This window comes from Anomaloglossus baeobatrachus, chromosome 5 (assembly GCF_048569485.1).
Source record: "Anomaloglossus baeobatrachus isolate aAnoBae1 chromosome 5, aAnoBae1.hap1, whole genome shotgun sequence".
In the NCBI taxonomy this organism is placed as follows: Eukaryota; Metazoa; Chordata; class Amphibia; order Anura; family Aromobatidae; genus Anomaloglossus; species Anomaloglossus baeobatrachus.
Window position 1 is genome coordinate 372,558,409 of NC_134357.1, and position 18,141 is coordinate 372,576,549.

At 53.4% G+C, this 18,141-nt stretch overlaps 1 protein-coding gene across 1 annotated transcript in view; it reads right to left on the reverse strand.

Moving 5' to 3' along the window:
• TUBG1 (tubulin gamma 1) overlaps positions 1-18,141 on the reverse strand; it is a 76,333-nt gene that overhangs the window by 3,843 nt on the left and 54,349 nt on the right. The window contains exons 9-10 of the mRNA XM_075349992.1: positions 6,588-6,740; positions 3,911-4,072 (exon numbers count right to left, since the gene is read on the reverse strand). Of these exons, the coding sequence (XP_075206107.1) occupies positions 3,911-4,072; positions 6,588-6,740 (315 nt within the window). The remainder of the gene's footprint in view (positions 1-3,910; positions 4,073-6,587; positions 6,741-18,141) is intronic.

The window sequence follows — 18,141 nt, forward strand, 5'->3', positions numbered from 1 at the left end:
GATGAATATTAGGGTGTGAGTGAGCGATGCTTATATCTGCAATGCAGCACTGAGACACAACCCTGAGACTTTAAAGCAATCTACTGGCATTTGGAAAATGACATTTCAAGGATGGAAGTAAAAGTGAAGCCGCTGTAAAGTGCAGTGAGGCAACAGTGCCCCCTAGTGGTCCACTCCGTAAAAGTCACAACTGGACAGGCATTATTCCTGTTCAGTATTCATGTGCATTGTTCGGCAATAGACAGATGCAATTGTGCAAACCAAAAGATGGGTGCATACTGCCCCCTGGTGACAAAGAGCAGTAAAACGTATGAATGGTTACAGCCAAGCTCTGCCACCATCGTTTATACCCAAACACTGGGGGAAAGAGCGGTGGGGGGGGAGAAGAGCGGTGGGGGGGGGGGAGAGCGGTGGGGGGGGGAAGAGCGGTGGGGGGGGGGGAAGAGCGGTGGGGGGGGGGGGAGAGAGGGGTGGAGCGGGGGGAGAAGGAGCGGTGGGGGGGGGGAGAAGAGCGGTGGGGGTGGGGGGAGAAGAGGCGGTGGGGGGGGGGGGGGAGCAGAGCGGTGGGGGGGGGGGAGAAGCGGTGGGGGGGGGGGAGAAGAGCGGTGGGGGGGGGGAGAAGAGCGGTGGGGGGGGGGGGAGAGACGGTGAGAGGGAGGGGGGGGGGAGAGAAGAAGCGTGGGGGGGGGAGAGCGGAGAAGAGCGGTGGGGGGGGGAGAAGACGAGAAGAGCGGTGGGGGGGGGGAGAAGAGCGGAGGGAGAAGAGCGGTGGGGCGGGGGGGAAGAGAGGAGCGGTGGGGGGGGAGAGAGCGAGAAGAGCGGAGGGGGGAGAAGAGCGGAGAAGAGCGGTGGGGGGGAGAGCGGTGGGGTGGGGGGAAGAGCGGTGGGTGGGGAGGGGGAAGAGCGGTGGGAGCGGGGGAGAAGAGCGGTGGGGGGGGGGAGAAGAGCGGTGGGAGGGGGAAAGAGCGGTGGGGGGGGGGGAGAAGAGCGGTGGAAGAGCGGTGGGGGGGGGCGGAGAAGAGCGGTGGGGGGGGGAGAAGAGCGGTGGGGGGGGAGACGAGCGGTGGGGGGGGAAGAGCGGTGGGGGGGGGGGGGAGAGAGAGCGGTGGGGGGGGGGAGGGGAAGAGCGTGGGCGGGGGGCGAAGAAGAGCGGTGGGGGGGGGAGAAGAGCGGAGAAGAGCGGTGGGGGGGGGGAGAAGAGCGGAGAAAGAGCGTGCGGGGGGGGAGAGAGCGAGAAGAGCGGTGGGGGGGGGAGAAGAGCGGAGAAGAGCGGTGGGGGGGAAGAGCGGTGGGGGTGGGGGGAGGGCGGTGGTGGGGGGGGGGGGAAGAGCGGTGTGGGGGGGGGAGAAGAGCGGTGGGGGGGGGGGGAGAAGAGCGGTGGGGGGGGGGGGAGAACGAGCGGTGGGGGGGGGGGGAAGAGCGGTGGGGGGGGGAGAAGAGCGGTGGGGGGGGGGGAGAAGAGCGGTCGGGGGGGGGAGAAGAGCGGTGGGGGGGGGGGGAGAAGAGCGAGTGGGGGGGTGAAGAGCGGTGGGACGGGGGAGAAGAGCGGTGGGGAGCGGGGAGAAGAGAGCGGTGGGAGCGGGGGAGAAGAGCGGTGGGAGCGGGGGAAAGAGCGGTGGAGAGCGGGGGGAAAGAGCGGTGGGAGCGGGGGAAAGAGCGGTGGGAGCGGGGGGAAAGAGCGGTGGGAGCGGGGGAAAGAGCGGTGGGAGCGGGGAGAAAGAGCGGTGGGGGGGGGGGGAGAAAGAGCGGTGGGGGGGGGGGGGAGAAGAGCGGTGGGTGGGGGGGGGAGAAGAGCGGTGGTGGGGAAGAGCGGTGGGGGGGGGGGAAGAGCGGTGGGGAGGGGCGGGAGAAGAGCGGTGGTGGGGGGAGAAGAGCGGAGAAGAGCGGTGGGGGGGGGGGGAGAAGAGCGGAGAAGAGCGGTGGGGGGGGGAGAAGAGCGGTGGGGGGGGGGGAGAAGAGCGGAGAAGAGCGGTGGGGGGGGAAGAGCGGTGGGGGTGGGGGGGAGGGCGGTGGTGGGGGGGGGGGAAGAGCGGTGGTGGGGGGGAGAAGAGCGGTGGGGGGGGGGGGGAGAAGAGCGGTGGGGGGGGGGAGAAGAGCGGTGGGGGGGGGGGGAGAAGGGTGGGGGGGGGGGGGAGAAGAGCGGTGGGGGGGGGGGGAAGAGCGGTGGGGGGGGGGAAGAGCGGTGGGGGGGGGGGAGAAGAGCGGTGGGGGGGGTGAAGAGCGGTGGGAGCGGGGGAGAAGAGCGGTGGGAGCGGGGGAAAGAGCGGTGGGAGCGGGGGAAAGAGCGGTGGGAGCGGGGGAAAGAGCGGTGGGAGCGGGGGAAAGAGCGGTGGGAGCGGGGGAAAGAGCGGTGGGAGCGGGGGAAAGAGCGGTGGGAGCGGGGGAAAGAGCGGTGGGAGCGGGGGAAAGAGCGGTGGGAGCGGGGGAAAGAGCGGTGGGAGCGGGGGAAAGAGCGGTGGGAGCGGGGGAAAGAGCGGTGGGAGCGGGGGAAAGAGCGGTGGGAGCGGGGGAAAGAGCGGTGGGAGCGGGGGAAAGAGCGGTGGGAGCGGGGGAAAGAGCGGTGGGAGCGGGGGAAAGAGCGGTGGGAGCGGGGGAAAGAGCGGTGGGAGCGGGGGAAAGAGCGGTGGGAGCGGGGGAAAGAGCGGTGGGAGCGGGGGAAAGAGCGGTGGGAGCGGGGGAAAGAGCGGTGGGAGCGGGGGAAAGAGCGGTGGGAGCGGGGGAAAGAGCGGTGGGAGCGGGGGAAAGAGCGGTGGGAGCGGGGGAAAGAGCGGTGGGAGCGGGGGAAAGAGCGGTGGGAGCGGGGGAAAGAGCGGTGGGAGCGGGGGAAAGAGCGGTGGGAGCGGGGGAAAGAGCGGTGGGAGCGGGGGAAAGAGCGGTGGGAGCGGGGGAAAGAGCGGTGGGAGCGGGGGAAAGAGCGGTGGGAGCGGGGGAAAGAGCGGTGGGAGCGGGGGAAAGAGCGGTGGGAGCGGGGGAAAGAGCGGTGGGAGCGGGGGAAAGAGCGGTGGGAGCGGGGGAAAGAGCGGCGGGAGCGGGGGAAAGAGCGGTGGGAGCGGGGGAAAGAGCGGGAGAGGGGGAAAGAGCGGGAGAGGGGGAAAGAGCGGGAGAGGGGGAAAGAGCGGTGGGAGCGGGGGAAAGAGCGGTGGGAGCGGGGGAAAGAGCGGTGGGAGCGGGGGAAAGAGCGGTGGGAGCGGGGGAAAGAGCGGTGGGAGCGGGGGAAAGAGCGGTGGGAGCGGGGGAAAGAGCGGTGGGAGCGGGGGAAAGAGCGGTGGGAGCGGGGGAAAGAGCGGTGGGAGCGGGGGAAAGAGCGGTGGGAGCGGGGGAAAGAGCGGTGGGAGCGGGGGAAAGAGCGGTGGGAGCGGGGGAAAGAGCGGTGGGAGCGGGGGAAAGAGCGGTGGGAGCGGGGGAAAGAGCGGTGGGAGCGGGGGAAAGAGCGGTGGGAGCGGGGGAAAGAGCGGTGGGAGCGGGGGAAAGAGCGGTGGGAGCGGGGGAAAGAGCGGTGGGAGCGGGGGAAAGAGCGGTGGGAGCGGGGGAAAGAGCGGTGGGAGCGGGGGAAAGAGCGGTGGGAGCGGGGGAAAGAGCGGCGGGAGCGGGGGAAAGAGCGGTGGGAGCGGGGGAAAGAGCGGGAGAGGGGGAAAGAGCGGGAGAGGGGGAAAGAGCGGGAGAGGGGGAAAGAGCGGGAGAGGGGGAAAGAGCGGGAGAGGGGGAAAGAGCGGGGGGGGGGGGACAGCGGGGGGGGGGGACAGCGGGGGGAAAAGTAAAAGAAAAAGGGAAGAAAGACAAAAAGGAAAAAGAAAAAAAAAAAAGCGAAAGCAAGAAAGGGATAAAAAGAAAAAGCAGGAAAAGAAAAAGGAGCAAAAGAAAGGAAAAAAAGAATAAACAAAAGAGTTGTTAGAGGTTCCCTTTTACTCACAGACGAGATGTTGGTATGATTGGCCATCATGAGTCCGCTGACACGATGTGCAGATGGGAGGTATGGGGACTTCCTGGAGAGGGCCACTTGAATGCTAGCAGGGCCCCATGGAATAAAATTGGCCAATTTCCGCTCCCTGATTCTCTGTAAACTCTTGTGCACCTACAAGAATACAGCCACACATACAAGAGGCATTAACAAGCAGCTCATTAGGTTTCATCATGGTCTTATACAATGGTCTAGTAGACATCTCCTGCTTGTGGGCCACATACTATGCAACACATGCATTTCACCTTTATTTTTCCCTCAGTTGTGATAGAAATTAAAAAAAAGCTTGCTCAGGGCAAGACATCTATGGTGGAGCGAGAGCTCAGCAGTATCTGACCCCATCTGAGGTTACGCCAAGATGTAGAGCGACACCATCCCTGAGGATTTAGGAAGAAATCACATTCAAAGAGCACTGATCTTAGGTGGAATGGTGAACCACGGATCAGAGCCGGAATGGGGATATAAAGTATTTCTGGCTAACATAGGATAATGGCCTCTATATGTAATAAGACAGCACATTCTGTAGTTCTGTACAAGCATATATACATACATTACTTTTTGGAACCACTGCTGTCCAGCTTCAGACACTAGAATTGAAGCCATATTATCTTGTACAGGGTCCTCTGTTAGAGTCAGTGTCTGATTAAATCACCAGTCCAGTGTTTTTTGTTTTTTTTTCTTTTTCCGCTGGAATGGTGCTTTACATCAAAGTTCCCTGCCCCCCTATCATACACTCTCCCTACGGCAGCTTCATCTTTTATCACTGCCGCTTCTGTTGGTCTCAGGGGATTTGTGACCTGCCAGCAGCTCCAGTGTTTCATGGAGCATGCTGGAGGTCAGAAATGAATGCAAGTCTATGAGAGCCTCGCTCTTGCTGTCATAGACTTGTATTGAGAGCTTGTAACGTAACTTCTGATTTTCGGCCATACAGGAGTTACGTGCACAAAAAAGCATGAAATTGCTGGAGGGGGGAGTAAAAAACAGTTAGCATGGAGCTTACATTTAAAAGCTCCACTCCAGCGCTAAACCTCCCCCCCCCCCAAAACAAACAACCAACCAATGGAGTCTTGCTTTAAGTCACTTGGACATTATAGGTTTGTGACATTAATTGCTGACATCACAGATAATTTTGCAGCTTTTGGACTTTTCACATCAGGTTTTCCCAGCTCCGCCAAAATGTGCAAAGCCAAGGTGGGACGGGGGTGGGACCCCACAGCTCCTCTGTTTAATGCCAAAGTGTGGCGTTCTGACTGGAGTAAGATATCTGGCACAGCGCACAGAGGTGCACGCCACTTCACAGGCAGATGTGCACTGATAAATCAGTAATAGAATGTTCTATGCCTATAGGCGGCCATTGTTTTCGGCAGCACAGGTCCTGTTTACACAGGAGGATGAGCTGCAGAGAACTATGATCTTTTCTGCAGACCAAAAGCTCATTCCTCTTAATTAATGAGCGTTTTGCTTGTTTGTTAGCTTGTTTGGCACCCTGTGTGCCCTCTACGATTATAGGGAAACTGCTCGTCCCTAGGAACCCTCATTCACAATAATCGAGCAGTGTAAAATGCACCATTAGTCGAGAAAGAAACTGATCACAACTTTGCTGCTCTGACAACATAGAGGAGTGTAATGCGGGCATTACACGGTACGATCTATCGTGCAATTTCTCGATCGATCGTACCCGTCCCCGTCGTTTGTGCGTCACGGGCAAATCAATGCCCGTGTTGCACAAAGTCGTTAAACCCCCGTCACACATACTTACCTGCTGAGCGACGTCGCTGTGGGCGGTGAACGTCCACTTCCTGAAGGGGGAGGGTCGTGTGGCGTCACAGCGACGTCACACAGCGGCCGGCCAATATAAGCGGAGGGGCGGAGATGAGCGGGACGTAAACATCCCGCCAACCTCCTTCCTTCCGCATAGTCGGCGGGAGCCGCGGGACACAGGTAAGCTGCAGTTCATCGTCCCCGGGGTGTCACACGGAGCAATGTGTGCTACCCCGGGTACGATGAACAACCGGCGCCATGTTAAATAAACTATTTTTTAAAACTTAGAGACGAGTACACGACTCACGATTTGTGAGCAATTCTGCGTCGCACGGAGGTGTCACACGAGACGACGCCGTGAACGATGCCGGATGTGCGTCACGAAAAATGTGACCCCCGACGATGCATCGCACGATAGCTCGTCTCGTGTAAAGCCCGTGTTAGTAGTTCAAAGGCTGTGATGTCACTGGTTGGATTTAGACATGAAGTTAAGCGAATGTGACATCACTAGCGGGTTTCTGTCAGGTAACTGCGGTGACATCATAGGAGAGTTGCGCTGCACTAACTGTTCCCGTGAGGGGACCTGCTGTGACATCACTAATGAGTTTCAGTCAGGTAAGATGCGGTGACATCACAATAGTATGAGGTAAATCATTATGCTAATCCAAGCAGGTTTTAGATAGACAAGTTACTGTGACATCACTAGTTTATGTCAGGTAAGGAACCGTGACATCACAACTCTGTCAGGTGTGACATCATAGAGGGTTTCAGTCATGAAAATGAGTTTTAGTCAGATAAAAGCTGTAAAATCTCTACTTTCAGTCACCTAAGGCTGTATAACCGCTTTTGCTCATTTCCTTGCACTCACCTGAGTAGGATCCACCTCTCCTTGAATAATGTTCAGTATTGCTATGTAACAGTGATTTGTCTGCCTGTCTCGACCTGTGGACACCATGACATTCTTGGGTTGCAGTAATCTCCTCATGACATCCAGCACCGTGGTCTTCCGCACACTGGCCACCTACAGACAAAAGCCTTGTATAAGATCATACAGTGCGGAAGGAAAGACAACTGCATCTTATTACTCAGCCAAGACCAACAGAGAGGAGCGTTATAGTGAGAGGACAAAACCTCCCTACTCTGCATAATGTGGGCTACTAATAGCCAAATGACTACCACACCGGCACTTACGTCAAATAACTAGTGCCAAGAAATCTCATCACACAAGTAGGGTTCTGTTCATCAGTACTTTATTAGATAATTAACATGTTCACGCCTCAAGGGGAGGGACTTTTTTATTTTAGCGTCTTTAAATATATCTATTTTGGGATAAAAATCCTTTGTACAATTGGGTTCTATTAATAATTTTGCACCACATGACTTCTACAATCTCTATTGCTGGTTGCAGAATGAGTTAACTGAGAATCAGTCAGTGAGCTTGTTCTGACAGGAAGATTTAGAACTTTTATCTTCCTATTTCAAAGCTATTTATGACAACATGAAAATAGAGCTGAACTTTGGGGCTTAAAAAAAAAAATAAAAAATCAGCATAAAAGAGCTCAAAAGAAAAAGAAGGAGGAGTTATAAACGTTACTGTTGGGGAAAAATTCACTGACTAATTCTTGTTACCTTAATTTGGTGCCAGCAATAGATACACAGGCTATAGGAGAGAAAAAAAAATAAGAGTGCAAATTATTTACTGGAGTTCAATTGCAAAACTGATTTAAAGCTAAAATAATGTTCGATCAGGAAAACGTATACACATATATACATACACAGTGCTCAGCACGAGTACACCACCTTAGAAAAGATTATAATTGATATCTCACTGAACAGAAGAATTTCCAAAATTTTGACAAGACTGAGTTTCATGGAACATTTTTTTGGATTCTACAACATGCAAGTAAGGTAAATAATGTATGTTTCATTACAAAATCTTCAGTTTTACTCAAATGAATTGATACAAAAATGTATACACCCCACATGAAAAACCACTACATCTAGCATTTGGCATGTCTGCCATGATTTTTAAGGACAGCGCCAAGTCTTCTGGACCTGGAATGAACACTGACACCACCATGTTTCACTGTAGGTAGACACCATACATTATTGACTTGGAGCTGTCCATAAAAATCATGGAGGTCATACACAATACAAGATGTAGTCGTATTTGATGTGGGGCAAAATAATTTTTGGATCAACTAATTTGAGTAAAACTGAAGATATTAAAATGAAAGTTATATTATTCACCTTCCTTTTATGTTATGGGTTAAAATATTGTTCCATGAAACTCAGCCTTGTCAAAATTTTAGAAACTGTTCTTGTAGTCAGTGAGAGAATTAAAAGCTTACTGTTCAAAAGAGGTGTACTCATTTATGCAGCACACTGTATATACTCATGAAGAGTACACCCACACACACACACACACACACACACACACTCCAGAGATGTCCAGATCCCGATGAACACACATTCTGTGCTCTCTCAGTCTCTTCAGAGAGGAAGACAACTTGAAGTTTATCGCCTCCTATTGCGCATAGCAATCCTAAAAGTCAGTATCGACCCTTGCTAGATTAGGTCTAAATGGGATGGTTGCTTAATGTGCAGAGTGCCAAGCCAGAGTAAGGAGACACTATAGGCCATGCAATGCTCCTCTGTGTAATCCTACGAGAGCCTGCCTTGGCACTCTTCATAAAGGATAAACACTCCACCTTAGACAACCTGTCCGAGCTCTCAACAAGCCAAATCAAACCGCCTACTTTGCCCTGATGAGGGCAAACACCCCAAAACACGTCTGAAAATGGAGTTTCTGGTTTGGTTTCTTATCTTAGGTCATGTGGCAAAGCTCCATATTGACTTTTAGGATTGCTACCCCAATAGGTGGTGTTAGGGTGATCAGTGTTCTGGATGCAGCGTGTTTTTGCTGCATCCAAAACGCTGTGTTGTACATTACAAGCACAGAGTATGAGATTTCTAGAAATCCCTTGCCTACTGTGGTTGTATAGCCCGCAGTATAAACTGACCTGCGGTGCGGCTTTCCGAGCTGCAAGAATGTCCATTCTTTGCTGCAGTGTCACATGCGTCCTCCGTAGGGAGAACACAAGCGAGAGACCGTAGTGCCCTGAACCCTGATCATGGGCACGAGCAGCTGCGTTTTCCTGCAGAGGAGTCTCACGGCCCGCAGGTCAAGACTCGCCACGTCTAGGACACACTGGGTCCTGATCGGGTGCACATACCCTTAGAGTTTCGATCCTCTCTTTGTCTCAAGAGGCTATTTGAATATTTAAAATCCCAAAAGGAGCATTGCATGGCCAATAAGTCTCCTTACGCCAGCTTGGCACTATCCACAAAGAGAAATGCTCCCCTTAGTGCTCCCCCAGAACATAGTTGGAGAGAACGCCAGAAACCGGCGCCATCTTCTGTCAGCAATGATAACTTTCAGTAAGAGCTAGCACAGGTTTCATAAAGGAAAGGTTTATAAAAGATAAAAAGTACATTTTTTATAAACGTTTTTCCAAACGCCATAATTATTATAAGAACCTAGATAAGGTACTTTTGAGCAATGCTATTAAGATAACGTCTTCTTAGACCATATTAAATTATGAATTATACGGAAAGGCAGATTTAGGGCAGAGCACACAGAAGATGAAGTGGTAACACTACAAGATCAATCTATCAGAGTGGAGAATCGATAGTCACACAGATGTACCCGCTTATAATCCATTAGGCTTTTAGATCTGCTCCTCCGAGGAATATCCTTTATGAATGCAGGGAGTAAAATATGGATTGTATGACAAGTGAATGCACACACGTTTATACAGAGCACCACCAAACAATTACATAAGAAACCGCACAGAGGAGACTATTCTAAATCCGGGAGGTAATATGGAACCAGCGAGAAGAAGAAGGTCGGATTCACACATCCGTCAGTCACAATCTGTGAGGTCTCCTTACCCCAGTCACCGGTGTTACACAGTTTGGATTCGATCTTGGATTGTGAATGTAAAGGGTGAAATATGTGACAAATTTGCAGCCATATAACAATGACGTAGTTGTAGGGAACACACAAAAGGACATAGGTGCTGCATAATCTCTGTGCAGAATTGGGCACCAAAATTCAGCAGCGGATTACATTACCCACCATATAGATGAGCCATGAGCAAACAATCCCAGTGCCCCACAATACTTGTGCGGGATGCCTAAGGGTATGTGCTCACGTGTGCGTATTACATGCAGTTACGCTGTGTTCTGCACCGCAGCGTAACTGCATGCGTCCTGCGTCCCCTGCACAGTCTATGGAGATTGTGCAGGAGCCGTGCGCACGTGGCATGTTAGAACGCAGCGATTCGGCTGCTTGCCGAATCGCTGCGTTCTAAGAAGTGAAGTGTCACTTCTTTCGTGCGTTCTGCATGCTGTCTATAGGGAGAGGCAGCATGCAGAGCGCACGAATCTGCCGGCACCATGCGCTTCAGAACGCAGCTTTTCAGCTGCGCTCTGAAGCGCACATTTTCGGTGCGGTGCAGAGCGCACACGTGCGCACATAGCCTAAAATCCACAGCATGACAATTTTCTGTTGCAGATTTTCATACCATTCAATGTGGAGGGTGACAATTATAGCAAATGCCATAATATATGCGGATCTTGTCTCCTGATTTTACCTCCTGTGTCACTGTATGCCATGACCATTACCAATGGCTAGAATAAAGGGGCTAGAAGTGCTTGTGCCTCTTTGGCACTTATTGCCCAGTTTTGGGAGATATGATGCCAGCCCAGTAGGCTACATTCACACGACCGTCCCGTTTTTGTAATCCGCAAAAAACAGTCCTGATTTTTCATGGATGCATCCGTGTGGCATCCATTCCTTTCCGTATACGGGTGGTGTGTCAGTTTTTTTTTTTTTACAGACCGAAAAAAAACGGAAGGGGATAAATAGAGGGATAGATAGATAATAGATGAGAAAGACATATATAATGTCCCACTCCCCAGCATTTTGTAATCTTGCACCCTTTAAGAGCCTTTCATGTGGCACTAAAGGGTGCTTAGCCTTGTATTTAGGAAAAAAAATAAATAAATAAATTAAAAAAACGATGTGGGGTCCCCCCTGTCTTTTGTAGCCAACTAGGGAAAAGCAGATAGCTGCAGCCTGCAGACCACAGCTGGCAGCTTCACCTTGGCTGGTAATCCAAAACAGAGGGCACCCCACTCTGTTATTTTAAAATAAATAATTTAAAACAAAAAACGTGGGATCCCCCCCAATTTGGATCACCAGCCAAGGTAAAGCGGACAGCTGTGGGTCTGGTATTCTCAGACTAGGGAGGTCCGCGGTTCTTGAAACCCCCCCCAGCCTAAAAATAGCAGGCCACAGCCACTCCAGAAGTGGCGCATTCATTAGATGTGCCAATCCTGGTGTTTTGCCCCAGCTCATCTCGATGCCCTGGTGCGGTGTCAAACGGGGTAATATATGGGGTTGATGCCAGATGTGTAATGTCACCTAGCATCAAGCCCTGTGGTTACTGATGTCACGGCGTCTATCAGATACCAGACATCAGTAACCCAGTCAATAATTAAAAAAAAAACAAACAAATTTTTATTTGGGGGAAAAAGAAGGGAATTTTGTTTACTTACCGTAAATTCCTTTTCTTCTAGCTCCTATTGGGAGACCCAGACAATTGGGTGTATAGCTTCTGCCTCCGGAGACCACACAAAGTATTACACTTTAAAAAGTATAACCCCTCCCCTCTGCCTATACACCCTCCCGTGCATCACGGGCTCCTCAGTTTTGGTGCAAAAGCAGGAAGGAGGAAACTTATAAATTGGTCTAAGGTAAATTCAATACGAAGGATGTTCGGAGAACTGCAAACCATGAACCAAAAGAACAATTCAACATGAACAACATGTGTACACAAAAGAACAACAGCCCGAAGGGAACAGGGGCGGGTGCTGGGTCTCCCAATAGGAGCTAGAAGAAAAGGAATTTACGGTAAGTAAACAAAATTCCCTTCTTCTTTGTCGCTCCATTGGGAGACCCAGACAATTGGGACGTCCAAAAGCAGTCCCTGGGTGGGCAAAAGAATACCTCGATAAAAAGAGCCAAAAAACGACCCCCTCTTACAGGTGGGCAACCGCCGCCTGAAGGACTCGCCTACCTAGACTGGCGTCTGCCGAAGCATAGGTATGCACCTGATAGTGTTTCGTGAAAGTGTGCAGACTAGACCAGGTAGCTGCCTGACACACCTGCTGAGCCGTAGCCCGGTGCCGCAATGCCCAGGACGCACCCACGGCTCTGGTAGAATGGGCTTTCAACCCTGGGGGAAGTGGAAGCCCAGAAGAACGGTAGGCTTCAAGAATCGGTTCCTTGATCCATCGAGCCAAGGTTGACTTGGAAGCCTGCGAACCCTTACGCTGGCCAGCGATAAGGACAAAGAGCGCATCTGAACGGCGCAGGGGCGCCGTGCGAGACACGTAGAGCCGGAGTGCTCTCACTAAATCTAACGAGTGCAAATCCTTTTCACATTGGTGAACTGGATGAGGGCAAAATGAAGGTAAGGAGATATCCTGATTGAGATGAAAAGGGGATACCACCTTAGGGAGAAATTCCGGGACTGGACGTAGAACCACCTTATCCTGGTGAAAAACCAGGAAGGGGGCTTTGCATGACAGCGCTGCCAGCTCCGACACTCTACGGAGCGATGTAACTGCCACTAGAAATGCCACCTTCTGCGAAAGACGTGATAAAGAGACCTCCCGCAGCGGCTCGAAAGGTGGTATCTGAAGAGCCGTCAGCACCCTGTTAAGGTCCCAGGGTTCCAGCGGACGCTTGTAAGGTGGGACTATGTGGCAAACTCCCTGCAGGAACGTGCGGACCTGCGGAAGCCTGGCTAGACGCTTTTGAAAAAACACGGAAAGCGCCGATACTTGTCCCTTGAGAGAGCCGAGAGACAAACCCTTGTCCATTCCGGATTGAAGGAATGAAAGAAAAGTGGGTAAGGCAAAGGGCCAGGGAGTAAAACCCTTATCCGAGCACCAGGATAAGAAGATCCTCCAAGACCTGTGATAGATCTTGGCGGACGTTGGTTTCCTGGCCTGTCTCATAGTGGCAATGACATCTTGAGATAACCCTGAGGACGCTAGGAGCCAGGACTCAATGGCCACACAGTCAGGTTGAGGGCCGCAGAATTCAGATGGAAAAACGGCCCTTGAGATAGCAAGTCTGGGTGGTCTGGGAGCGCCCACGGTTGACCCACCGTGAGATGCCACAGATCCGGGTACCACGACCGCCTCGGCCAATCTGGAGCGACGAGAATGGCGCGACGACAGTCGGACCTGATTTTGCGCAGCACTCTGGGCAGCATCGCCAGAGGAGGAAATACATAGGGCAGTCGAAACTGCGACCAATCCTGAACTAATGCGTCCGCCGCCAGAGCTCTGTGATCTTGAGACCGGGCCATGAATGCCGGGACTTTGTTGTTGTGCCGTGACGCCATGAGATCGACGTCCGGCGTTCCCCAGCGGCGACAGATCTCTCGAAACACGTCTGGGTGAAGAGACCATTCCCCCGCGTCCATGCCCTGTCGGCTTAGAAAATCTGCTTCCCAGTTTTCTACGCCCGGGATGTGAACTGCGGAGATGGTGGAAGCTGTGGCTTCCACCCACTGCAGAATTCGTCGGACTTCCTGGAAGGCTTGACGACTGCGAGTGCCGCCTTGGTGGTTGATGTATGCGACGGCCGTGGCGTTGTCCGACTGGATCCGGATCTGCCTGCCCTCCAGCCACCGATGAAAGGCCAATAGGGCTAGATACACTGCCCTTATTTCCAGAACATTGATCTGAAGGGAAGACTATCGTAGTCCAGGTTCCCTGAGCCCTGTGGTGGAGAAAAACCGCCCCCCACCCTGACAGGCTCGCGTCCGTCGTGACCACAGCCCAGGTGAGGGGTAGGAAGGATTTTCCCTGAGACAGAGAGTTGGGAAGGAGCCACCACTGAAGTGACGTCTTGGTTGCAAGGGAAAGAGAGACGTTCCTGTCGAGTGAAGTCGACCTCCTGTCCCATTTGCGTAGAATGTCCCACTGGAGTGGCCGCAGATGGAATTGCGCGAAGGGCACTGCCTCCATCGCTGCCACCATCTTCCCCAGGAAGTGCATGAGGCGCCTCAAGGGGTGTGACTGACCCCGAAGAAGAGATTGCACCCCTGCCTGCAGAGAAAGCTGTTTGTCCAGCGGTAGCATGACTACCGCTGACTGAGTATGAAACTCCATCCCAAGGTACGTCAGTGATTGGGTCGGTGTCAACTTGGATTTTGGGAAGTTGATGATCCATCCGAACTGCTGGAGAGTCGCCAGAGCGACGGAAAGGCTGTTTTGACACGCCAACTGAGAGGGTGCCCTGACCAGAAGATCGTCTAAGTAGGGAATCACCGAGTGGCCCTGAGAGTGTAGGACCGCCACAACAGATGCCATGACCTTGGTGAACACCCGCGGGGCTGTCGCCAGGCCGAAAGGCAATGCCACGAACTGAAGGTGTTCGTCCCCGATGGCGAAGCGCAAAAAGCGTTGATGTTCGGGTGCGATCGGCACATGGAGATAAGCATCCTTGATGTCGATCGATGCTAGGAAGTCTCCTTGTGACATCGAAGCGATGACAGAGCGGAGAGATTCCATCCGAAACCGTCTGGTGCTCACGTGTCTGTTGAGTAGTTTGAGATCCAGAACGGGACGGAACGAGCCGTCCTTCTTTGGCACCACAAACAAGTTGGAGTAAAAGCCTCGACCATGTTCCTGGAGGGGAACAGGGATCACAACTCCTTCTGTCTTCAGAGCGTTCACCGCCTGAAAAAGTGCATCGGCTCACTCGGGGGGCGGAGATGTTCTGAAGAAACGAGTCGGGGGACGAGAGCTGAACTCTATCCTGTAACCGTGAGACAGAATGTCTCTCACCCATCGGTCTTGAACATGTGGCCACCAGGCGTCGCAAAAGCGGGAGAGCCTGCCACCGACCGAGGATGCGGTTCGGGGATGCCGAGAGTCATGAGGAGGCCGCCTTGGAAGCAGTGCCTCCTGCGGCCTTTTGGGGGCGTGACTTAGCCCGCCACGCATAGGAGTTCCTCTGGCCTTTCTCCGGCCTGCTGGACGAAGAGGATTGGGGCTTGGCGGAGGGACGAAAGGACCGAAACCTCGATTGTATTTTTCGTTGCTGAGGTCTCTTAGGTTTGGACTGGGGTAAGGAGGAGTCCTTTCCCTTGGATTCCTTAATAATCTCATCCAAACGTTCACCGAACAAGCGGTCGCCAGCAAACGGCAAACCGGTTAAGAACCTCTTGGAAGCCGAGTCTGCCTTCCATTCACGCAGCCACATGGCCCTGCGGACTGCCACAGAGTTAGCGGATGCCACCGCTGTACGGCTAGCAGAGTCTAAAACTGCGTTCATGGCGTAGGAAGAAAAAGCTGACGCCTGAGAAGTCAAAGACGCAACCTGCGGAGCAGAATTACGTGTAACCGCATTAATCTCAGCCAGACAAGCTGAGATAGCTTGTAGTACCCACACGGCTGCAAAGGCCGGGGCAAAAGACGCGCCCGTGGCTTCATAGATGGATTTCACCAGGAGCTCTATCTGCCTGTCAGTGGCATCCTTTAGCGATGATCCATCTGCAACCGATACCACAGATCTAGCCGCCAATCTAGAGACTGGGGGATCCACCTTGGGACATTGAGCCCAACCCTTAACAACGTCAGAAGGGAAGGGGTAACGTGTGTCAGTAAGGCGCTTAGTAAAGCGCTTGTCCGGAACCGCTCTGGGCTTCTGGACAGCATCTCTGAAGTTAGAGTGATCGAAAAACGCACTCCGTGTACGTTTAGGGAAACGAAACTGGTGTTTCTCCTGCTGAGAAGTCGACTCCTCTACAGGTGGCGGCGGGGGAGAGATATCTAACACCTGGTTGATGGACGAGATAAGATTATTTACTATGGCGTCCCCTTCAGGTGTATCAAGATTGAGGGCAACGTCAGTGTCAGAGCCCTGAGCAGCGACGTCCGCCTCGTCCTCCAGAGAGTCCTCCCGCTGGGAACCCGAGCAGCGTGAAGAAGTCGGGGAAGATTCCCAGCGGGCCCGCTTAGCCGGTCTGGGACTGTGGTCCGGGCCGGAGTCCTCCACGTGAGACCTAGGGCACCCCCTGGGAACGTGCTGCGGCGCGGGCAGAGAGGGGCCTGGAGGTGAAGATCCAACAGGGCCCGGGGCCTGTGTAGGGACCGGTCTGGACTGCAAAGCTTCAAGCAGCTTGGCAGACCATTTGTCCATAGACTGAGCCATGGATTGTGAGAGTGACCCAGAGAGTTTTTCAGCAAAAACTGCAAACTCTGTCCCTGCCGCCTGGACAGGGGGAGCAAGGGGTTCTACCTGAGCCGAGGGGCCCACTAGTGACCGAGGCTCCGGTTGCGGAAGCAAAACAGGGGTTGAGCATTGCTCACAGTGAGGGTAGGTGGAACCCGCAGGTAACTTAGCCGCACAAGAGGTACAGGTCGCAAAATAAACCTGTGCCTTGGCACCCTTGCTCCTTGTGGACGACATGCTGTTGTCTCCTAGGAGAGTGATCACTGAGGGTATATGGGAAGGGTATACAGCCCGACCGAACAGAAGTATATAAATATATATAGTATCTATTCCGGCACCCTAAGGGGACCAGCACCGGGTGACCGGTGTGGCTTACCGACCGCTAAAAAGCGGAGTGTGTGTCCTCCAGATTCCCTGCCTTAGGTCTCCCAGCGTTGCAGAGCTCTTTCCAGGAAATCCTCCACAGGCAGAATGCCAAAGAAATGGCTGCTGGAGCTCTCAGGGGAGGAGTGGAGCCGTGGGCGGCGTTAGAAAAGTGCGGGAATCTGGAGTCCCAACAGTGATCAGTGAGGGGGGGAGGAAACATACAGGATGCTCCGGCCCTCACAGCCGACGTCAGGTCGGCAGTCCCGCCCTTATCACTGATAGACAGGCCCGGGGGCGGGAGTTTTGCTACTAGGCCGCAATTGAAGCCGGGGACTAAATTTAATACCGCGGCCGACAAACAGGCGCGGTAGTCCGCCGGCCGTCACAAATAAGCAGCTGCTGCAGCGTCCGGGATGAAGGCGCTCCATGCACATCCCCCATGGGGATACAGAGTACCTTAGTGATGCAGGGCCCGGTCCCTGAGGATAAATAAACTCCTGTCCGACAGATTCCCACAGGGGCTGCGGAGGGAGCACGGTCCCAGTGACTGGATGACCGCTCAGGATCCCACTTCTCCCAGAGCCGCTAAGGGATGGTGAAGGAGACGGCATGAGGCTCCTGCCTTTGTAGCCACAATGGGTACCTCAACCTTAACAGCACCGCCGACGTAGTGGGGTGAGAAGGGAACATGCCGGGGGCCCCGTGGGGGCCCACTTTTCTTCCAACCGATATAACTAAAATGAGATGATGAGTGGATGTGTGCCTCCTTCCACACAAAGCATAAAACTGAGGAGCCCGTGATGCACGGGAGGGTGTATAGGCAGAGGGGAGGGGTTACACTTTTTAAAGTGTAATACTTTGTGTGGCCTCCGGAGGCAGAATCTATACACCCAATTGTCTGGGTCTCCCAATGGAGCGACAAAGAAAAAAAAGACACTCCTCAACACATTCCCTCTTTCACCAATTTATTGGAAAGAAAAAAAAGAAATCTGGGTCCAGCGTAATCCAATAAGGAGGTCCCACGACGATCCATACCATAGTCCCTGTCCCAGTCAATGAAGAACAGAATGTTCCCCATTGGCTGGAGCAGTGCAGTGACCTGAGCTAACATCAGCGCTGACTTCAGGAGGTTAGCTAGGTACATTACCTGCGGTGATGTACACCGCTGAAATCCTGACGACATCGCTAGTCACTCTGCGTTCTCAGACTACCTCTCATGAGCGGCCCGTGATGTCACTGATAGTCACAGTCTCGTGCCACCTGCGAGAGGTGATCTGAGAACGCGGAGGGCATAGAGGTCAGTGACGAGCGCTGACGTCAGGAGTGCAGGTCTTCATCACCGCAGGTAATGAACTTTACTAACCTCCTGACGGCAGCGCTCATCATCCCCACGGTTGCTCGCGTATGCTGACACACTGCAGTGTGAGCAGCTGTGGGGCACACGCAGGAACGGGACACAGATTGCAATGGAACCCGACGGAGGTCACATGGAAGTGCTTCCGGGGATTTTGTGGATCCATTGACTTGTATTGAGTCATGGTGCGTTATTACGGAACAGAATAGGACATGTTCCATAATAACGGAACGGACATATGGCATCCGATCTGTTTTTTTGTAGGATCGGGAGCACACGAAAGTGCTTCTGTGTGCCATCCCATCCTACACAAAAGACATTGAAAAGATGGTCCAGTCAGTAGGTCTGCAAAAAGAAGGGAATTTTGTTTACTTACCG